The sequence below is a fragment of the Aspergillus novofumigatus genome (assembly GCF_002847465.1).
Source record: "Aspergillus novofumigatus IBT 16806 chromosome Unknown P174scaffold_7, whole genome shotgun sequence".
Lineage (NCBI taxonomy): Eukaryota > Fungi > Ascomycota > Eurotiomycetes > Eurotiales > Aspergillaceae > Aspergillus > Aspergillus novofumigatus.
The window spans coordinates 947525-970081 of record NW_020194280.1 but is presented as its reverse complement, the minus strand read 5'-3'; the positions used below and the strand labels follow the sequence as shown (position 1 = coordinate 970081).

The following is a 22557-nucleotide window of genomic DNA, read 5'->3' as shown; positions in this document are numbered from 1 at the left end:
GTCGTCAACCGATCAATGACTATGTCGAAGCAGGGTATAGTCATTCTGGATATTTCATGATTTTTATTAGATTTGCGAAAGCTGGCAATTGGCGTCAAACGTCACAAGCTTTGGTCAGGCCAGGCATCATAAAGGTGTCAGAAAAGTATTTCGGTGAACTCCGGATGAAGAGTAAGGTCTCAAGCATAGAAATCTCATAATAAAGTGATAAGGTGATCTGCATAATTGCCTTAGGTCAGTCTGCTCGCACAAACTGATCCAGCGCATCTTTATGCAGGTACTCTAGTAAAGTATCTATGGTCTAGTGATAACCGCATTGACGTATGCTACTTTGAAGAAAGCGCATGTGCATGATAGTTACATCTGATTTGAGAGATTCCCCCGACTAGCTTGGGGTGCCTACCTTAAGTAAGGTACAGTGCTTGGGACCTTAGGTAGGTACCTTAGATACCTCTGGCCGGATACCTATGTCAGCGGCACAGTATCAGTACAGTACCCGGAATACCTACGGTACCTTTGTACTAAGTATACACAACAAGTAGCATCGGGCTAGGATTGGCACCTACTTTTATTATTTGATTTTCTTCAAATGCAGTCTCAATAAATGGTCGAGATTTTTCGTTGGAAGCGGTCCTGTTTCAAGTTCCATCAAGATGATCAAGTACACCACATCATCACTGATTTCGTGGTGATTACATCTACGATCATTGCTCGACCGCGGTTCGAAGGGATCTGTTGATTGCCTGCTATATTTGGCATGGCTTAAGTTACGACTTCGTACCCTACAAGTCTCAAATTAGGTATTAATATATTATTCCATAAGCTCCACACTCTCTGCTCCCAAGACGCCACCGCGAGCTACCGTAAAATCTAGACTAAATAATACGGTGGTCCGGTACCTTACTGCTTAGCTTCTTGCTCAGCGCCAACATTTGGCTGATGGAGTCTATCAGGAGGTAGATTATCCGGATTCAGACCTTGACGTTCCGTGTCAGAAATAATGATGCCTCAGGAAGCTCGCCATCAGTCTATTTGCTTCTGATACTCTTTTCTAAGCTGCTAGCTGTTGAATGAGGTCATACAACATTAAAAGACGGGCAACCTCTCCTACAAGTGAGAGCTGAATTTAATTGACCCTTAACCCCTTTGCTGGGCTATCTCTTTCGAACAGTGCTAGAGAGCCTAATGGCAACAGCCACGCATCTTTATTGTCCGTCCACCTCAGTCAGGGGGCGACATCTCCGAGGGTGATACCTTCGGATCGTAAGCAGGAAAAATCTCAATGTGTTCCAGAGATATGTTCTCAGAGCAATCCCAGTATGCTCGTCTTCTACCTGCAAGAATCTGCTCTTATTATATGGCTTCATCTCAAGTCTGTGAAGGTTCAGTGGTTGATGAACGAGGGTGAGATCATATTCAAGGGCTTCGGAATATGCAGCTCGATAACAATGTACCAAGCCTTTGTCGATGGCTAGACTCGTACGGTACAACACCTCGGCTACCTAGAAGAAAACAGGCTGGAAATCAAAAGCATGGAATACTTGGTGAATATGGAGTTGGGAGCAAATACTCCGAATGCTGACTCTACCCAGTCAAGCAGGAACACAGTACTCAACCACCTGCTTCAAGAGCATCCCCATTGGACTCCATGGCATATTGTTCGAAATTCGACGGACCCGCCACAAATGCTAACTTATAAGACTCCGACCTGAAAAAGGCTACCTACCGATATTGACATCTCTACTTTGTTGGCCAGGTCCCTTCTTGCCTGGTTTCCAGGTAGATATCTGAGTCTACTCCGTAAAAATTACTGCTACAGTATCTTCAGGCTGTGGTGGGTCATAGAAGGCTAGGAACGTACTATTAAAGCTAGGTAGATTACCTTAGGTACTCCGTACTGAGTATCGTAATCCGCACCTAAGATAGAAAAGCTTGAGAGGTATCTAGATAATTTTCGATGCAAAAGACATCTCTCTATTATCAACTTCTATGTCACGCCCAAGTTCTCAAGTTCTGTATCATACCTTTTTGGTATTAATATTTCTGAAATACAAGCAAGAGCCAAAACCATGGTAAGATTCCGCGAAGTACCTAGGTAATGTAAGTAAGGTACGGAGTAGTAGTAGATAGGTAGGGGATTACAAGTCACCAGGCCCAGGACCCGGGTACCTTGGATATTTATAGGAATTATACCGATGGCTAGACAGGATCCCATCCGTGCCTAAGGTATGGAGCAGGGTTGACTCGGCCCTTCTTCTACTACGTATCTGTCTACCTACCCACCTTACTTTAAATTCTGATGGTTGATGATTCGAGGTTAAGAAATAACTTTCCAGACTATCTATCAGTCCAGGCCTGCTATTAATGTCTTTTCTGGTTTCCCGCCTCCCTCTCTCTTCCTTGTCCATCCACGATTTATTATTGTCCGCTTCTCTGGCTGATGACTCCCCGTAGTCTCATTGTCTTCTTTCACCCCCTGTTGACTATTTATTTGTTTTCCAGTTTTTAACCACCCGCTCATTTCTCTCTGTCATCGGACCACACCATACTCTTCTGACTTCTAATCCGTCACTCAAAAAGCATAGTCATTGTCATCCTTTTTTATTACTGCAAAGTCTACGCAGCGACAATTGTCTGACTCTCAAACCATTATCCACTCCAAGAGCCCCGCTGGTGATTTATTTTTGATGGTCCTAGCCAGAGGCGCTATCGATTTTCTACCAGAAACTTCCCTTCGCTCATTTCGTGCGCTCGCAGTCAGCATTCTCCTTACCCCTTAATGTATTCAAGTCCGCCCACAACAGATTTTCCCTGACGGTGCATAGCCTCGTAACCGCTGCGTCTTCATTCTTTGGCGTTTCCTCGACATAAGCCCCACCTGCATCGGAATCTGAGTCGTTTCGAAAGGCCCAGAATCGCCCCTCCACAATCACCCGTTGCCTTGTTTACGGAAAGCGAGGAGCAACCCAAGAGGATAATTGTTGGAATTGCCTTGTCTGCGGGACTTTCCGTCTAGCTTGCGATTCCTCGTTAGGAATAAGTGGCCGACCTTCACAAGTCTGTGACCGACGGTCCATCTGTACAGATGCCAATTAAGCTCCCCAAGGGCTTTACCCGGCGAAAGTCGTCTGGAAATGCTCTTGAGGAGGTGGAGAATCCTCCTCCTCAGCCGTCCTTTCGAGTTTTTGAACGCCCGTCTGCGGACCGAAAATCCTTGAGTGAAGGGAATATTTTCTCAAAAAGATCAAATGGTGGCCAAGTTCTGTACACTCCCACAGAAGAGGACGACAATATTTTCGCTGGATCCGAGAATTTACCACCAAAGCATCGGTACAGTTCCCCTTCCCAGTCTTAGGCGGATCAGTTGATATATTATTGGCAGGGTTACTAACTTTGGGATTCAACTACACTAGCAGCAATCCCGGAGGATCATCAGAAAGTTCTTCATCTATCCGATTCAGCTCATCATCGGCGCCGCGCTCTTTGACAGCCATACCAATTCAATCCGACGCCCAATCACCGCACTCTCGAAACCTCCACGACATACCTATTCCCCCTATACCTGGTGCGCTACGCGCAGCGGCTGGCAGAACCTTCTCTTTTGGGGGAAGACTCTCAAAGGCCTCGCCTTCAATCCCCCCGCTCGACAGTCCACCCCTGGCCCATCCAGGAACAGGACGATGACGTCCAGTACAGCCAGCACTGCAACACCACCAAAGCTGTTAGACGATCTGGATGTTGGTCAGCTTGGAGATGAATTTAAAAGTATGTTTGATGACCTCGGGAAGCGGGATAGCGCACACATTTCCGAGTCCACTTCTCCCGGGAAGTCGTTAGACATGGTACGAGCCACTCCGTTCGCTCTCAGCTCCTCGTCGTTCTCTAACAGGGTCAACGTTAATAACCTTTGGTAGTCACCATCTGCGCACCCCTCATCCACGGCTTACCGGAAGGAAGAAAAAGTATCGCGTCCGGCCCCTATCAATACGAATGTGTCCAAGGAAATAGAACCTTCCCCTTACTCCTGGGACAGTCGGCACTCCGGAGAGGGCCTTCTCAACGCTATGCAGTCCCCCGCGGAGGACTCCCCGATCAGTCAGCCAGGTGTGCCAGAAGGGCGGCGTAAATCTCTTCCCTTGGCAACTGCTACGACTTCCCACCGGTCTCTGATCAAGCCTCAGACGGGAGGAGACAGAGGACTGAGGAGAAGCGTCGTCTACTCGATGAAACGGGGTTCTACGCCTATCGAAGATGAAGACGCTAAATTAATAATGGACTCCCTTCATTCAAGTAAAGGTGGGGTGCATTTCGCGTCGACGTCGGACCATGAGGGCTCGGACGACGAGCATGACACACCCCTCTTTGCTCACTCAAACACGCAAAAGTCTCCCAGCCCTTCAAAGTCACCCGCAGAAATACGACGTCAATCGCCTCCAGGGGGGAGAGCCAACTAGACCCTTCCATTGCGGCGCACGCGCTACTGGCTGCCCAGTACGAGCAAAGCCAGCCGAAGCCCGGCGCATCGACGAATAAAGTCATGACGCCTTCGCAATTTGAGCATTATCGGCAGCAGCAAGAACTCAGGAGGTCGAACAGTGATGCTTCCAGGAGTGAAGCCTCGGCTGAGAGTGACTTCGATGAAGACGACGAGGTAGAGAAGAACCGGGAAGCTGAAAGGCAGCGACGGAAGCAGGAAGCTCATCTATCTGTATATAGACAGCAGATGATGAAAGTCACAGGCCAACAGTCTCCCGCACCACCGTCCCTTCGACCGGAACTTGACCACGCCAGCAATAGTACGCCGAACCTGACGATCAATGCACCAAATTCTGGCAACAGATCGGGCAGCGGGAAGAGCAGCGAGGGTGATGAGGACGAGGACATCCCGCTAGGGATCCTTGCTGCACATGGCTTTCCACATAGAAACCGCCCCCCAAGTCGCTTGGCACCTTCAAGTTCCATTCCAAATCTTCGGGCGTCGTTCCAGCAGCCCTATGTCGCATCTCCAGGCTCCGTCGCTGGGGACAATGATTTGACTAATCGCAGCAGCTTACCTGTCTTTGCTCGAAACCTCCCTCGGGATCCGTACTACGGGGCAAGCTTAGTCAATCCCCCAAACAGAGAGTCCTTGGCTTTTGGAGGGGGTGCGTCGGTGCATGGGGGCCCTCTGCTTCGGCTGCATTGCCTCCGGGTGGCTTGGTGGGCGTCATCGCTACGGAAGAGCGAGCAAGAGCATTGAGACGAGGGAGTCCCAATACTCAAGCCGTTTATGAGTTCCAGAACGGACTGGGAGCATCAGGGGCACCCACCCCATCGGGCGGCGTCCCAAGACCTTACACGATGATGGGTATGAATTCCCCTAACCTTCAGGCGGGAGTCTCTGCTACAGAACAGGCGCAGATACAATTGTCACAACAGATGTCCCAAATGATGCAGGTGCAGATGCAATGGATGCAGCAAATGATTTCCATGCAAGGAGGGCAGACTCCGCCGCCGCAACCACTGATGTCACCCGCGGGTTTTCCGCCATCGTTGTCTGCCAATGCGAATTTGAGGCCTGCTTCCATGCCTACAGCAGGACCGTTCAGTCCGGCTCCTCCTACCTTCAATGACCAAAGAACTCTAAGTATGCTGGACCCGAATGTCTCTCGTCTCAATGGCCCGGCGATACCCTACCTTCCTGCTGGCAACCGACCGGGCACACCGCTAGGCCAAGGTTATGCACCGTCTATTGCGCCATCAGAACGTAGCAATGTCGGCATGGCACCTCGGTATCGGCCTGTATCGACGTTGCAACCCGACCACGGATCTGCGGCCTATCCCTCGATGGCCAGACAATGGAATGACGAAAACCAGAGAACAGCTTCCCCAGCAGGACCGCTCGCGATGAAAAGTCCGTCGATGCCAAGTGTGACCGTCCGTCCCGTCTCTACCGACGGAAGACCGCAAAATGAAAGTAAGAACGCTGTGCTAGACGACGAGGATGAAGATGAAGGGTGGGCCGAATTGTTGAAGAAACGCGAAAAGAAGAAAAGCAGTTGGAGAATTAAGAAAGAAACGTCCAGTCACGGAGACTTACTGAATGTGGTGCATTGATGATGCCCTTACTCGGCGCCAAATTCTCGGTCTCGTCACGATACCTTCTGCGTAAGCAGACATATACGCATACTCTATTACCTTGACTTACAGTCCTTGCCCTCGACATCCCGGTGTTCTTATTTCATACAGCCGAGATATCCAAAAAGCGGTTGGATGCTCCTTTCACTTATGTCTTTTGGACCCCCCGTGTCCCTCGAATATCTATTGGCGGGTTTACGATACAGCATTGAAGATCGGCACTGCATCATGACAGCTTCTTTCTATCCATTTATTTATTGTCTTTCTCCATTCTTTAAGCAAGCTAGGGGTTTTAAGGCTGGTGTTTTGAGGCCGCAATGGTATATGATCATTATTCAGCAAAGGGTTGTGAAATCCTCTGTATCAAAGCAATCGGCAAATGTATCTACTCTTGTATCTGTAATTGACTACTAGTAATATACTGGGCATGGGCTTCTAGGGAACGCTGCTCCTAAATATTTGATTGCATTTCAATCGCCATCTTTGTTCCTCCTGTCAGTAAAATATGGCTAGCGATTCACTAGACTCGGTCTCCGCAGTGCTTCAATCTACTGGAATTCCCCTAATCACATCTCTTGCTTCACACAGTGTGTTCTCCACGATTGTGGATGCAGGCAGGATTTCACGCACCAGGCCAACACCAGTGCCAGCATATGTTGTAAGCCTCCCCTTGGGTCCCCAGCCGGCATCGCCCTTCTTCAACTCTTCTTCGTACAAACTCTTATTCTCCTCATCACTCATTCCTCGCTCCACAGCATCGACGTAACTCTGGTTGATAATACCGCGCCCGTCGTATCGATTAGGCCAACCCCCGATGCCCCTCACTCGATCATATACAGTCGACCTGATAGTGTTGAGACCGCCATCAGATGCTCTTAATATCTCCTTCTGATATCCTTGAGCTATATTCGCTTCTGCAGAAGCCAGGAAGCGAGTACCCATGGCAGCGCCGGCAGCCCCCAGTGCCAAAGCCGCTGCCAGTCCTCGTCCGTCAACTATTCCTCCTGCAGCTATGGTGGCTATGTGAGTTAGGTCTCGCTCCCGTAAAGCATCTTGGACCTCAGGTATCAGAGTCAAAACTGAGGCCGAATGGGCTAGACCATGACCCCCCGCATCAGAACCTTGGACGACCAAAGCGTCTGGTCGAAGACCTTCGGCAACCGCAATTGCCTCATCCACGGCACCCACTTGCACCCAGATCTTGGTCCGGCCAGAGGTCACGCCACGCACCTCCTTCACCCAGGGCACGAGGTCGTCCGGTTGGTTCTTTGGACCAAATAGCCACACAGCGCATGGCGTGTACTTCTGGATCGCGGCAATAGAGACTTTGAAATCGGCACCCCAGTTGATGAAGCCCACCCCAATGGGGAGCACACCTGTTTCCTCGTATACTTGCTGTGCCATACCACCTGATTGCTTCACCAGACGGGCGGCAACTTCCAGGTTATGATCTAAGCTCGAAACATCGAATCCTGCAGCAAGAAATCCAAGCCCACCGGTGGAGGAGACAGATACTGCCAGCTGGGGGCCGGCAATGTTCAGCATTGGAGCCGAGGCCAGAAGGGGACTCTTTGTCCAAGGATAGTTTGATTTCAATATAGTTCTCGGAGACATGATATCAATACTGTGTGATGTCTAGATCTCGGATTGCTTGAGCATAGTTTAGAGCAATAGATAACGTGCCTTAAGACTAGAGTGAGGATGCATGCCAGTTTATATCACTGTAAGATACTATACTCAGCTTGCGGATCGTTTCCAGCCGCCATCCCGATGCCGTTCCACATCCTCTGGGGTTTAATCCAATCAGTAAACCGCTCACTCTTCCGCAAGGGAGACCCTCTCCAGCTATCAATTCAACTTGCCTTGAGTCATTGGGTGGTAAGTCACTCGGATACGGTCGGGCCGCGGGACACTTTTAGTGATCAATATCCGTAGTATCACGTGGCTAAAATCACGGGACTTTTGAAGGCGGTAGATAATGAATGATTGAACCCGATAAAAGCATTTTGATAGTAGAAATAGACTAGACAGATCTTCTTAATTGCTTCACTCTTCCATCCATATCTTCAGTTTGCTCACAGAAGCTCACAACCTTTTAATAACTCCCCTGCTGCTTTGTACAAAGGATTCGCCCTCCTAACCTCGATCTTTCAGGCTTGTAAGTTCTCTGATGTCCTTCAAGGCTGTTGTCCTTAGGCATTATTATTGGTCATTTGCTGATATCGTCTGGTAGATCAAACTACTGTTTCTTTCGTTCTTTTCCCTTTTTTGGATATTTAAGGTGAGTTTCGATCGAGGTTTCCGAGGCGAACAGGGGATCTTACAGAGAACAGTTGCCTCTCTTGGTTTTCATCTATTTCACCCTGTCAATCATCACTTCTGTTTGTTCGTCCTTGGGCGCCGGCTCTTTTGTCCGTGAGGATCGTGGGACTCTTGAGAGCAAGTTTGAGACAGCCGCAAGTTCACTTGTCATTCTGTCAAGATGAACGCGCCAGATCGGTAAGCAAGATTAGTCCCACTGTCTATGGAAAACGCATCTTCATTTTGATGTCTTGGCTGCCTTCTTTATTCTTGTCCTGTCTCTTGTTAGGAGATCTCCCTCAAAACTGCAGCCAAAAGTGATGGAGGGGTTGTCCCTTGCCAAAAGTGGAAATGGAGGATGTTGCCTTCACTATGTGCAGCCCTGCAACCGGGTTTCCAGCTTGGTCTTCTGCGCTCTCGGCAACACAATCACCACCTTCCTCATGCTTGTGCCTACCATCATCAACACAAGTTCTGTTGACAACCCATTTCCCTCTTGACCTGATCGTGAACTGTTTGTCTTCCGTTGCCCAACGCCCTTTTGTTTCTACATCTTGGCCTCTGGTCTTGTCCTTTGAGAGAGTCTTGTCGCCATGAATCCAAAGAAACCATTCATGCTCCCCAACGAGATGGCCTACGCTCGTTGGATACATGCTGCTGGAGGTTCCCGTAACAATAATGCCTGCCACTCTTCCATAAATTTGGACAATGACCAGCCGCGCAGGTGCTCACTCATATCCCATTCACGTGCCTAAAATAACTCTACAAGGGTCAACGAGCGTTGGGTATTCAAGCTGACACTGTGTTTTTTCTTTAGTTTCGAGTCTTTTGTTCTGTCTCCTGGAGAAGAGAAAGTCGAGGTTGAGACCGATACTCGTAAGTTCTTCCATCAAACTTCGCGGTGCAGATATGACGGCCGATCTAATGCATGTAGGCATTCCATCTGCCTCTATTTTCACTTTCAACAAAGAGGACCACACGCTCGGCAACCTCCTCCGCTCCCGTCTTCTGCAGAATTCTCATGTGATCTTTGCTGGTTACAAGGTATGTCCGCCTTGGAAGCCGTGCTTCCTTCAAATTTACTTGAGGTCTTAAGGGCTTTCCTTGAGAGCTCTGGGATGCGGGACTCTGACGAATTGTCTCAGGTTCCCCATCCTCTAGTTCCCAAGTTTGAACTCCGCGTTCAGACTGATGGCGAGATCACTCCTAAGGATGCTCTGCTCGCCGCCTGTCATGACCTTGTCAAGGATCTGGGCATCCTTTCCCGAGAATTCACCAAAGAATACGAGCTGCGTAAGATGGTCGGAGCTACCCAGCAGCAGCAGAATGGTACTGCAGAAGGTGCTTAGATTGTAGGCTGCGATACTGGCGAATCGGAGCTGTTTTGCACCTGCTTGTTTTCCTCTGGTCTGGATTTTGGCGCATCTGGTTTATGCGAATCACCTGTACACTAAAACGTGGCGATTTGCCATATTTTCCATGCATTGTCTTGTACGGGCTTCATGGTATCGCAAATTGCACGTTACTCGAGATGATGATTTATCGAGTCGCCTAAAGTTTGGGCTCGGTTTTTGGAGGAGCCTCTACGCTACGAGTTCATCATGATAATGAGGGATGTTAATTGCTGTCTCTAATGATAACGTCCGGTTTGATGACTATTATGCAACGACAAGCAGCAGTCGAGACTTTAATACCGCCTAGAGGTTCAAAGCTACAATTCAGATTGCATTTGTGACTGGAATATCTTCAAGTTGCGATGAGTAAGTTACTGTGTATGGTTGTACCTACTGTAGGTTATATTTAGTTCACGCTTTGGATCACGAGGGGTTGGAGCGTGGATTCCCGGAAATTGAGGCTCCACATCTCCCTTTTGGGCTAGCGCCGATGTTGCCTCTGCGTGCCTGAACGTCCAGGCGTCACCACAGCCGCAGCTCCTCCTGAATCCCTCCTCCCAACTCTATCTCGCATCGTCTGGTTTTCTTTCGTTCATCTGCTTCTTTGTCGTCAATTTTCTAGTTGCTTGATAGTGATTTGATATCTGTATCTTCTCGACTTGCGGTACCTATCTTCCTTCCCACTTCTAATGCGAGCGCTGTGATGTACTCTTCATCGAACTCCTTCTTGGGCGGCGTCAACAACGCCCGCCCAGGACAGCCGCCTTTCATCCAGCAACCTCCATACTCGCAATTCCCTCAGGGTCAGCAACAAATACCCCAACAGACTGGCTTTCAACCACAGCCGACTGGATATGGACCTCAATCGGCCTCTCATCTGCAGCCTCAGCCAACGGGATTCCCTACTGGACAATTGCAACCTCAGTTCACAGGCTTCCCCGGCGCAGCGCCTCAGCAGCAGCAACAGCTTGGCGGCTATCAGGCGCCCGCACAACAGCCGCAGTTCACGGGTTATCCTCCTCAAAGTCAACCTCCGTCGCTTCAGGTTCCTTCGACCACCGGTCTGCCCACTCGACTTGCTCCCAGGACGTCTTCGGAGATAGCCAACTCGTTTAGCGATGGTGCCGGCGTGGCGCCTCCACCACCACCCAAGTCTTCAGGGAGCAAGATTCCTAACATACGGCTATCGTTCATCACTGCGCAAGACCAAGCGAAGTTTGAGCAACTTTTCAAGTCCGCGGTGGGAGATAGTCAGACAATGGACGGTTGGTAGTCCTCAGATGACATCACATTGATTGAGAGAATGAATTGCTGAAGTGTATCGCATCAGGGGAAAAAGCTAAGGAGCTACTTCTACGTTCGAGACTTCCCGGCAGTGAATTGTCGAAGATATGGTGGGTAAAATGTCAAATGTTCTGAGGGATGATCATGAAGCTGATTATTTAATCCAGGGTTCTGTCCGATACCACCAAGTCTGGGCAATTATTCTTCCCCGAATTTGCTTTAGCCATGTACCTCTGCAATTTGAGGATCACGGGTCGAGAACTTCCAGCGACTCTACCGGACAAGATCAAGAATGAGGTTTCAAGTATGGTGGATATCATCTCGTTTGGGGTTCCCGACACAGAGCCGCAAGCCGCTGCGAGAACGAACGTTCCCAGCTTCGATGCTCCATTATTGGAGAACAAATCTGCTCCCCCGGCTCCCCAGCATCCTAAGCCGCAGCAGCCATCGAATGCACAGTTTCTTTCGCAACTTACTGCGCAGCCCACAGGCTTTGGTCCTCAAGCAACCGGCTTGCAACCCAATCAACCCTCTCTGCTTGGAGCGAACTCGGCTCTCGCCCCACAGGCTACGGGCTTCCCCGGACAGCCTCAGCAGCAGTATCTGCAGCCCCAGCCAACAGGTTTAATGACCAATCCTCAAGCTACAGGCTACAATGGTCCCCGTCCCCCACTTCCGCCTATGCCTACCGGATTTGCCTCGAATATTAGTTCAATGCAGACGGGCGGATTGGTTGCCCAGCCGACTGGAATTCCTGGCCAATGGGGGTTTGTTAACGCACCGTCGTCGGGTTTGCCCAACATCGAGGCCTTGAAACAGCAACTCATGCCTCAGCCTGGTCGTGAGGGCGGCTTTACGACAGCCGGTCTCTCTGGCAATGCAAGTATTCCTTGGGCGATCACAAAGGAGGAGAAGAAAATTTACGATGATCTCTTCCGAGCATGGGATGGCTTCCATAAAGGCTTCATAGGCGGCGATACCGCTATCGAAATCATGGGACAAAGTGGCCTGGATCGCAAGGATTTAGAGCGGATCTGGACGCTTGCCGACCCCAACAATCGAGGCCGTTTGAATATGGACGAATTCGCCGTAGCAATGCACCTGATTTACAGAAAACTCAACGGATACCCAGTCCCGAATCGTCTACCCCCTGAGCTAATTCCTCCGTCAACGAGGAACTTGAACGATTCAATAGGCGCGGTCAAGTCTCTGCTGTCTCAGGATGCAGAGAATCGCAAAGCTTCTGGCGCATTTTTGCAACCTCAGAAGACGGGTGTGAGTTACCTCAAGGAGCACTCATTCCGTGGCGGCGCAAGGTCTCCAGGATTCGGCCGCAAGGATGCCACTCTCTTTAAGAATAATGATGAGGCTGCTGCTGGTTACCGGTCTAGCGCCCGTCGTCGTATGGGTAATGACGCCCGGCCATCATCTCCCGCTGCCTCTCAGGCATCCGAGGAGGAGCTATCTGTTGAGCAGCTGAAGAAGAAGATCCGGGAGACTCAGATCATGCTTGATGCTGTCGATTTTCATGATGAAAATCGAGCCGAGGAGGAGGAGGTCTTGGATCGCCGTGATCGTCGGGAAGCGGAAAGCCTCATGGACCGAATCCGTCGCGTTCAGGACGATATCGACACCCATCCTAATGCAGCCTTCCGTAACCTGGATAATGGCGCCGAAAGGAGATCCTTGCGTCGTCAGCTTCAAGCCTTCGAGGACCAGGTTCCTCAGGTCGCATCAGAGGTCCGCCGTATTGAACGTGAGATTGCCGATGCCAAACTTGAACTTTTCCGCTTGAAGGACGCAAAGGCACATCCAAACAGTGCTGCCAACATCGTTGGAACAGGACCCGGTGGTACCGTTACGGAGGCAGATCGTATCAAGGCCCGCGCCCGCGCAAGGATGCAGGCTCGGGCCGCCGAACTTGCTGGCAGACCAGTGCCTACTTCAGTGGACGATGATGGAGCTGCGGCTCGCAGGTTGGAGGCTGAAAGTACCAGTATTCGAGCAGACCGAGAAAAGAATGAGGCCATGACACGTGACGTCGAGGAGAGCGTGAGGGAGTTCACTCGCAGTCTTGAAGATAGCCTCAAGGAAGAGGGTGAAACTTCGACACGTGAGCATGAACGGCGTCGGTGGGAAGATGCCTTGGGGGTTGAGGACGTCATTCGGGACTTCATCTACGACCTGCAACGAGGGAGCCGAACAGCACACATCCGTAAGGAAGAGTAAGTGACAAGACCGTATTAAAACGTACCTTAGTCGAGCTCGAAATAACAGTTGCAGGGAATCAAGAGCTTCTGCTCAAGAGCAGCGACTCCGGCACGAAGAGCCGTCCGTCGGTGTCTCTCGGTTGTCCCCTGCGCCTTCCGCTGGTTCTGCAGGTTCGTTACCGGGATCCACTCATGAGGACCGAGTGGCTGCGGCTAGAGAGCGTGCCCAAAGACGTATTGCGGAGCGCATGGCGGCTGCCGGTCTGAAACCACAGACTGATACCTCTGAAACCCTTCTGCAACGCCAGGAGCGGGAAAAGAGGGAACGAGAGGAGCGTCTAAGACGAGCAGAGGAGGAAGACGCGAAGAGAGAGCAAGAGAGACAACGTCGCTTGGCTGAGGAGCAGCGTAGCACTTCTAATGCACCTGCCAAACCTGTGGCCAAGAAGCCACCCCCAGCTCCGCCTTCACGCCGTGGCCGCACGGACAGCGCGGGCCAGGCCGAAGTGAAAAAGGCCGCAGAAGAAACCGTCGCTGCGGAACAGGCAGCCCGCGAACAGGCTATCAGAGAGGAGCAACAGGCACAAGAAGAAGAGACGAATCGCCTCGAGTAAGGCCAACCCCCCTACCATTGTCGCTTCGAGGTACATTTGGCTAACGATGCTCTCACTTTTCTGTAGGATGGAAGTTCAGAAGCGTGAGGAGGAACTCCTCAAGGAGAAAGAGGCACAAGAAGCTCGTCTCCGTGCACTGGAGGAGCAAGTCAGGCAAGGCAAGATCCGGAAGCAAGAGGAGAAGCGTCGCAAAGAAGAAGCCGAACGGTTGGCCAAGGAAAAGGAAGCCGCACTTGCAGCTCAACGCGCTGAGATCGAGAGGGCCAGGGAACGAGAGCGGCAGCTTCAACTAGAATTAGAAGGTCTCGATGAGGAGAGTTCGTCTGATGACGAAGGACCAGCGAACATCACGCCTCAGGACAGCACACCGACCCAGAGCCAATTACTCCCCACAGTGACTCCTGCGGCTCCGGTTTCTGCACCGGAATCTGAGCAGGCCGCCGGTCCCGAAGACACTTCCTCTCAGGCTCCACCTGTGAGCTTCAGCCCAGAGACAGAGTCCAAGAATCCGTACTTCAAGATAACCCACCAGGCCGCTGACACACAAGTGGTCTCTGCTCCACCCGCGCCGCAAACCAATGTCACCTCCCCCAAGGCTGATGTACACTCGACCAATCCTTTCCACCGTCTCGCACAGCAGGAGAGTTCGAAACCTGCTTTTACTGGATCCGCGCCTCTGGAACGCAAATCTCGTGCGCGTCCTGAAGCAGACGATGACTGGTCTGCTGCAGGGTCTGAGTTCGACTCGTCCGACGATGACGACGACGAGCGGCCAGGAGGTGGTAGTGCTAAACAACTCGCAAGTATTCTGTTTGGTACTATGGCACCACCACGACCTTTGAGTGCTATGGATGACAAATCGCCCTCCAAGTCGTCGACCCCAGTGCAGGACAGCCCAGTTATCTCTCCCCCGGTGCCTGAGCCCAACGGCAGCCTCTCTGCACCTGCTGCCCCTCCTCCGCCACCTCCTCCTCCCCCACCAGCGGCAGTGCCCAGCTATGATCCATCCGTTGCACCGCCCCACCTCCTGCACCACCTATGGCACCACCTGCGCCACCTCCAGGCCCTCCACCACCGCCAGCTCCTCCGGCTGCCGGTGGCCCGCCTGCGCCTGCAGGGGCACCCGATCGTAGCGCGCTCTTGGCCTCAATTCAAATGGGCAAAGGGCTTCGGAAGGTCCAAACGAATGATCGGAGCAAGAGCTCAAGTGCCGGTCGCGTGCTCGACTAGCTTCATGGCCAGTTGACGCTCGTGCCAGCAATGTATTGCAAGTGAACATCAGGGATTGTATATTGTGAATTGGAAATCCATATACCGTAGAAAGAACTTATAGCGTTATATGTTTGCTTGTCTTTCGATCTCGGTCGCCTCAATTGTAGTTACTCATAGTCGGCCAGAAATTGTATTTTCAGTCGACGTGGACTTTGAAGATAAACAGCTCATAAATTAAGCGACCGTCGGATAGACGCGCTCAACTGCAGTCGTGACCAAAAGAAAGTATGTACATACATGACAGAAGTCATTGCTCAAAATAGTAGACAGCGTTGCAAAGTAAACGTACAAGGGCCGAAGGTAGGCGCCAAACCCAAGCATGAGGAAGAGTGGTATCGAAGGAAAATCTCAAGAACAAAATTCACCAAAAGAAGGGAGAAGCCAAGGCTCAAGGCTAGTTAAGGACCTCAGCAATTACATTCCCTAACGTGCTGCAGGCCCATAAAATGATCAGACCCCAGCCAATTTTTCGATCCATTCTCCAATTATTCAATGGAACGACAATCAGCAAAAGAAGCAAAGTAGCCAGAAGTGTAGCGCCACTAATGACCAGGACCTTAGAGATAGCAATATCGTACGAACCCTGACGAGCGGCTTTCGTTTCTGGCTTCGCTTTCACAGTCATGTAAAGACCGCCCAGGCCAATTCCCAACAGGATATTTAGCATCGGTCCTCCAAAACAGGCACTCAAAGCCATGACTGGGTATCCTAGGCGGGCAACGGTAATATCGGCGACAAGATCACCAAGCGAGTTCCCCACAGCGAACACAGTAAGCCCTAAGAGGGAGTCGCTAATATTCAGAATGACCCCAAAAGTCTTGAGAAGGCCGACCACTTCCGTGGCTATGGTTGCGATCCAAAAGATAGCGACCACGAAGCCCAACATGGCCAGGAAGGGGCGCCAAAAAGAGGAAGGCCGCGAGGAGCGGCCATTCCTTGTACTCACCACAAGGCACGCAAGACATAGAAATGAGAAAAGAAGGGAGCACAAGGATGGGAGGAGCAGATTGCGGACCTTCATCTCGGGATCCATCGTAGTCCATGCGATCAAGGCGACAAAAAAGGGCCCCATGAAGAGCTGTACGCAAAGCAGCCACTGGCACCAATCTTTCGGCTGAGAAGCTGATGGGGTCGGCGGCTCGAGGGCAGGCAATTCGGAGTCCCATCGTCGCCTTTCTTGTAGCGACTGAGCTTTGCCCGCGAGCGAACCCACATCCTGATCGCCCAGATCACGGTCTAGAGTTCGAATAAGTGGACTGTCTTCCGGCAGTCTCACTCGGGGTGCTGCCGACTCTCCACCGTCCGCCGAGGGTAATACATTATGCGCGAGGTCTCCTTCAGGTTGTGCTGGTTCCACAACAGGAAGAGTAATTGTGAGTAGCAACACACTTGGCGCTGCAACGACCCCCAACAGTCGTTCTAGGAAGCTCTTGGTCTTCCAGTCAACCAAGGTCGGGAAGAGCACCGGCATAACGGACCTCGCGATGCAGCATGGGGAAAGCAGTGACCACTTTGCTGGTGATGAGGACCGATGGCCTTCATCCTCAAAGTCGTTGTCATGAACTTGCAACGTCTCTGTAGGGCTGGCAGGGGCCGGAAGACGTATGCTTGGCGCCCTTGATTGCATGGAATCGATGGCGTCTGGAAAAGGAGGAAACGGGCTGGAGGGGCTTTCCGGAGCACCTTCAGCGCCGCGCGTGGCATATGAAGTCCCTAGTGGGGAGACGTCCAGCGGGGACCGCGTAAGGGGAGAGTCCGCCTGGTAGTTTGGCGAGTGGAAGGTACCTGGTGGTGCAAGTAGATTGGGGCTGGCAGACCGGGCGGCACCTGCTATACTTGAATCCCGCGAGGGTCTGCCAGAGGATGGTAATGATAGAGTTGCCGAGGTCTGGTCAGTTTGGGATATCTGAGGCTGAAACGTCTCTTCGGTTCCGGAAGGTCGACTAACGGTCACACGAGGCTGTGGCGTACCGGAAGTGAAGACGCTGGTATCCAGCTTGAGCCCCGCAGCATCGTTGGCAGACACAGCACGAACTCGAGAGGAGCCTGCTGCACTATTCGGCGATAGAAGACGGTTGTTCCCGGAGGGTCTGCTCGTTCGGGGATGGGATGCGATTGATAAATTGTCCTGCAGTGGCGAAGGGGCGCGCGCAAGTTCTGGACTATCAAAATATCTGTCGAGCCCAATGGGTGTGCCTCGATTGATGTTACGGGACTTCTGCAGGGAAGAGAGTACGGTCTGGAACTCCAGCGCGCCAACGAGGCTGGGCCTGATGGGATTCAATGTGTTGCGCCTGCGCGTAGAGGGGCGGAATACGTGCATATTCTCACTTATCTCAGCGAGATAGCGGTTGCGCGCGTTCTCATCCTCGTCACCATCTTTCCAAGGCGGCAAATCGGATCCTTGCAATGCGTCGAAATCTTCAGTCGACGGCCCGCGGAGAAGACTCCTCGACTCCGACGCAACGCCGGGGTCGTCCTCTTCCACCTCTTCTTCGATTTCCAGCTCTTGGTTTTCCGGGATGTGGAAGTGAGCCCGTGCAGCTAAATTCCTCTCGTAGGCCCGACGGCGCCGTACAAGGTACCAGTGCCAAGTGACCACCAAGATCACGTAGAAACAATACAGGCCAACCATAGTTGCCGATTCCCAGGTATGAAGCCTTCCGTCAGCTAGAAGAACCATACTGAAGCTGACAGCAATGACGAAGTATCCCACGTCCCGGACGAAGCTCCGCCGGGCAACCTTGAACGGTTGAATCAGGGCCATGGAGCCTGCTACTACCGACGTAATGAAGCTCGCAGCACCGATCAGCTCCCCGATGGCCAAGCTACCGCTGTTTGACCTCATGGCAGCAAACGTTGAGAAGACATCGGGGCTGCCATTTCCAAATGCGAGAAATGTGACACCGGTTAAACTCTCACTCATTCCGAGAATGCTGGCCAATGTACTCAAATCTATACATAAGAAGTCGCTTGCAGCAATACCTATGGTACTGAAAAGCAAGGATAGCCACAAGACGAGGACTATGAAAGCTATAGGTTTGGCGTTCGCAAATGTGCAATAGTACAGCTGGATATATGAGAGTAATCCATCCTCAAGGTCGGAGCAATTGGCACGGACGAAGGAGCATTGATCCTTGGCTTGACGGACCAAACGACACTGTCAAAAAATAAGATTTATTAGCACGTCTGCGAAGGAAAATGTCCTGTATTCGTACCTCTGGCTCATTGTTGCTTTGCAGGAGGTCCGCTCCTCGCTTGACATGAAGCGGGGAAGATGCTGCCGAGGGATTGTTCAAGTTCCCCAGAGACCAGCTGATCACCGAAAGAATGATTAACGCCAGAAAAGCCCAATAGAACGGTCGAACAGAATAGGGACGTTTCTGACGGATCGGTGATCGTCTTGGGTAAAAAGTCAGGTTGCTTGCCATAGTGACCACTGCGGCATCATGAGCAGTAGGGAAGACGGCAGAGGAAGAAATTGCGGGGGATCATCTACCGATTGGAACTATATAAGAAAGGACGAGAAGGCAGCAACACAACGGACTGAGAAACGAAGATCCAGACCGTCTGTAAATGGATGGTGGTGGTGGATGAGGCAAGATCGGGCTGGTGGAGGGACGATGGACATGTCTCCATGTCCTACGCAGCCCATCATAGATAAGCAGATGCGGACGGATAAGGTACCTACAGAGATAGAACACGTCTTCACGGCAGCCGACGAGTGATGTCAAGCCAAAAAGCTGTTGGTGGTGTGGCTGTGTTGTGGCGGAGGCGGTGCTACAGTGACCAAAGCATCATGTCACTCCCATAGTCATTCATAAAGGGGAATCTCGCTTGGAGCAAAGTCCACTAGGTATTATAGGAAAGATATCATGGCTTAAAGATAATCTATACTAGAGTGTGATCTACATATCTACTTGTTGTATCTAGGCAGGCATCATGAAAGTCTGGAGTATGAAGAGGTACATAAAACGTACCAAGAATATTTTACGAGAACGACTCAGTGAAATACAGACGGTACTGAAATAACCTAAGGTAATGCGCTGAATCAGTCTGTTTTATTACACACTAGGTCAGGTGACTCTGTGCCTACCCCGATGAGGCTAGTTATTGCACAAGTGGTTGCTCTGGCCTGGCGTATGTTTTTGTTGATGTTGTTTGTTCTTGTCTGGCCAAAAGAGGAAACCAGCACGAAAAGAGGAGACCCAGCGCCATCACATCACACACCTGGACCGTCGAAGCCCGTGGATGTATCATCAAGAAATGAAGCACAGCTTTTGAGATCGCTAATATCTTTTCTACTCCTCTGATCTTCCCTCATTTTCTGTCAATCTTTTTCTGAACACCAGGTGGCCATCCATTATCCCTTACTGCTGGGGTAACCATTCGCCATGCCCCGCGTAGCAAATCCTAAACATCGCCGCTCAAATGGCGCATCAACGCCTCACAAAAACTCGCCTATGAAGTAAGAACTCAAACTGAATGGCGCTTTAGGATGCAAAGGACGAGACGATATTGACAAGCTCAGGATCCCTTTGAACGATGACACAGGGGAGAAGGCCGCCCGTTTGGAAGCCCGACAAGCCCGCCATGACCGCCAGATGGATCAGATCAAGGCTGCCGTCAAGACGCCAATGCCTCCTCGACGATACACATATGACCGCGCTTCGAGTATGAGTCCTGGTACCCCTAGGGGATCAGGACACCGCGGACGAGAGAGCGACGCTGATGGACGACGAGCGGTGACCCCGATGAAACGGGTCCCTATCTTGGCAAACTTCGAGGAATGGATGAAGATGGCCACGGATAACAAGATCAATGCGAACAACTCCTGGAACTTTGCTCTGATTGACTACTTCCATGATATGTCTCTACTCAAGGAAGGCGATGGTGTCAACTTTCAGAAGGCCAGCTGCACGCTCGATGGTTGCGTAAAGATTTATACGAGCAGAGTGGACAGCGTCGCGACGGAAACAGGTAAATTGCTAAGTGGGCTGGCGGACAGCCGTGAGAAGCGAGGTCGTGACACTGGCGCGGACGGTGAGGGTGATGACGAGGACGACGAGGAAGGGGAAGATGGAACCACTAGAAAGTCGCGGAGAAAGGTACGGAGAACAGTATACCCGCTTCAGTGACTTGGAACCCGTCTGATTCTGACTTCACCAGGCCCAGAGAACACACGAGGCTACGCTTGCACCTTCTTTTGCCGCGCTTCAGTTGAAAAAGTTTGAGCTCGAATTCTCAGTTGACCCGTTATTCAAAAAAGCCTCCGCAGATTTCGACGAGGGAGGGGCAAAAGGCTTGCTCCTGAACCACTTGTCAATAGATGGGCAGGGACGTATCGTGTTTGACAGCAGCGACGACGCTGTTGAGGAAAGCCCGAATGACGCGAACAATACTCGCGAAGACTCGGAAGACCCTGAAAACCCGAAATCGTCTTCACCGGCTCCAAAGCGATCTTCTGATGATGCTTTTGAAGACGTTGAGATTGATATAACGCCACTAGCGAACCAATTTTTCCCCGATTTGGCGCGCCTCGATGAGCAGGATATCTGTCCGTCCCTCAAGAACTTCGACCTTGGCGATCCCACTGGATCACTCGATATTCCCTTTCTCAAGGCGCCTGAAGAATGGCGCAACGAGAAAGGCAACGAGGACGGACGAGGCGTAAACGATGCCTCCGGGATCATGCTCGACGACGACAACGCTGTCGGCTTTGATGACGACGATGGTACTTTAGCTGGATTCGATCTTAGTGAAGATGCCGGTTTTGGTAATGGGGGTGAGGCGTGGGCCCGTGAGGCTGCCCTGGAGCCAATGCTGAAAGTCCATCGCATTGACCGTGATGGCGATCAGAATCAGGACGGCGACGAGGCAATGGACGATGAAGATGGGTATGCTATATCGCTTACTCATCAACCAGAGAAGCGTGACCATGAGAACATTCTCAGCTATTTTGACAATGCCCTCCAGAAGAACTGGGCGGGTCCTGAGCACTGGAAGATCCGGCGTATCAAGGAACACGCGGCTGCAAGTTCTGCAACTGCAGCGCCGAAGCAGCGGAAGGAAAAGGAGCCGTTTGAAATCGACTTCGCGGCACCTCTCGATCCAACCGTCGCTGAATTGATTTATACCCCGGCTAGTTCCAACTCCACCATTTCCCTGCCCAAGACACAGTGGAGAACCAAAGGGCGGAATTTGCTACCAGACGACAAACACTTCAACTCCAGACAGCTACTCCGTCTCTTCCTCAAACCTAAGGCTCGCATGGGCTCGAAGAAACTGGTGGGCCTACGTCAATTCAGCAGCCGACGACAGGACCGTACCGCGGTTAATGGGGAAATGGATGAGGCCTTCTGGGCCAGTCGTAAGCAGGAGGAGGAAGCGGCTGCCGACGAGGGTGCTGCCCCTGGCGCGTATGATGCCGACTTCTTCGCGGACGACGATGGTCTCGCGTTCCCGAACGGGCTCGGTATCGCCGACGATGACGACGACAACCTGCCCTTTGCAGATGCGCGAGAGATGCTGTCCCCACCAGCTGACGGGGCTCCAGGCACAACAGCAGGGGATGCAGGAGGAGCTACGGGTATTGCTGCTCTCCTCAACATGGTAGGGGCGACGCCCAGGCCGGGCGCTGGGGGCTTTGGCTCACAGTTGGTGACACAAGGCGGACGGCGAGCGCGACCTGAATACGTCGCCTATGCAAGAGTCGCCAAGAAAATCGACGTGCGGAGACTGAAACAAGAGATGTGGAAGGGCATGGGCGAAAGGTTGATTGCATCCACAGAATTTGATTCCACACCACGAACAAGCGCTGGGAACGATATCAATCAAGTACAAAATAATGAGACCGAGCCTGATGCACCGCCAACACCCACACCCCAAAGACCGCAGCCGGTCGACGGCTCGGAAGAACCGAAGGAAGACCGTCGATTACGATTCACGCAGATTATGAATTCCCTCAAAACGGTCTATCCGCCAGAGAAGCTTCGTGACATCAGCACCTCCTTTGGCTTTATCTGTCTTCTTCACTTGGCCAACGAGCAAGGTCTCATCTTGCAAAACGACGGTCAGTCCGAGGGCGTTGGCGCGGGCTCATTAGAAGAGATTTATGTTGCCAAAGACGCGAATGCTGTTATTGACGAAGCGTCTGCTTGAATCGATCATTTGATGGTCCACCCTGGATAAGCGTCAGGGGACGAAGATGCTGTATATTCTTGAATACCTTGTTCATTCAGGATGCTACGAAGTGCTACTTGAGGAATTCTCGCAGATTATGGATTGGGATGGGGGATACACTTGGGGAGTTGGTGGAATTTATATCGTTATTTACCGCAGGTTTTCACCCAATTGACCTTTTTG

General features: G+C 51.5%; 6 protein-coding genes across 6 annotated transcripts; 4 read left to right on the top strand and 2 right to left on the bottom strand.

Moving 5' to 3' along the window:
• Positions 1-3085: 3085 nt before the first annotated feature.
• P174DRAFT_423724 (uncharacterized protein) lies at positions 3086-6096 on the top strand (the record flags this gene model as incomplete). The annotated part of the gene is made up of 5 exons (XM_024825146.1): positions 3086-3330; positions 3428-3842; positions 3915-4296; positions 4386-4996; positions 5050-6096. The coding sequence occupies 5 exons, from the start codon at positions 3086-3088 to the stop codon at positions 6094-6096; spliced, it is 2700 nt and encodes an 899-aa protein (XP_024679458.1).
• Positions 6097-6555: 459 nt separating this feature from the next.
• P174DRAFT_444604 (nitronate monooxygenase) lies at positions 6556-7985 on the bottom strand. The gene has a single exon (XM_024828131.1). The coding sequence runs from the start codon at positions 7660-7662 to the stop codon at positions 6661-6663; it is 1002 nt and encodes a 333-aa protein (XP_024679457.1). The 5' UTR covers positions 7663-7985; the 3' UTR covers positions 6556-6660.
• Positions 7986-8476: 491 nt separating this feature from the next.
• P174DRAFT_444603 (DNA-directed RNA polymerase II core subunit RPB11) lies at positions 8477-10159 on the top strand. Its single transcript, XM_024828130.1, has 4 exons — positions 8477-8616; positions 9236-9294; positions 9353-9462; positions 9564-10159. The coding sequence occupies exons 1-4, from the start codon at positions 8600-8602 to the stop codon at positions 9765-9767; spliced, it is 390 nt and encodes a 129-aa protein (XP_024679456.1). The 5' UTR covers positions 8477-8599; the 3' UTR covers positions 9768-10159.
• Positions 10160-10379: 220 nt separating this feature from the next.
• Positions 10380-15332, top strand: pan1 (actin cytoskeleton-regulatory complex protein PAN1). Its single transcript, XM_024829183.1, has 5 exons — positions 10380-11077; positions 11143-11206; positions 11264-13321; positions 13380-13916; positions 13987-15332. Exons 1-5 carry the CDS (start codon positions 10516-10518, stop codon positions 15164-15166), a joined length of 4401 nt encoding a protein of 1466 aa, XP_024679455.1. The 5' UTR covers positions 10380-10515; the 3' UTR covers positions 15167-15332.
• Positions 15333-15346: 14 nt separating this feature from the next.
• Positions 15347-18860, bottom strand: P174DRAFT_411927 (sodium/calcium exchanger protein). Its single transcript, XM_024824287.1, has 2 exons — positions 18411-18860; positions 15347-18352 (listed from the first exon to the last, which is right to left on the bottom strand). Exons 1-2 carry the CDS (start codon positions 18621-18623, stop codon positions 15587-15589), a joined length of 2979 nt encoding a protein of 992 aa, XP_024679454.1. The 5' UTR covers positions 18624-18860; the 3' UTR covers positions 15347-15586.
• P174DRAFT_494537 (condensin subunit BRN1) lies at positions 18381-22487 on the top strand. The gene is made up of 5 exons (XM_024830859.1): positions 18381-18875; positions 19126-19157; positions 19268-19332; positions 19690-20300; positions 20362-22487. Exons 1-5 carry the CDS (start codon positions 18642-18644, stop codon positions 22351-22353), a joined length of 2934 nt encoding a protein of 977 aa, XP_024679453.1. The 5' UTR covers positions 18381-18641; the 3' UTR covers positions 22354-22487.
• Positions 22488-22557: the final 70 nt, after the last annotated feature.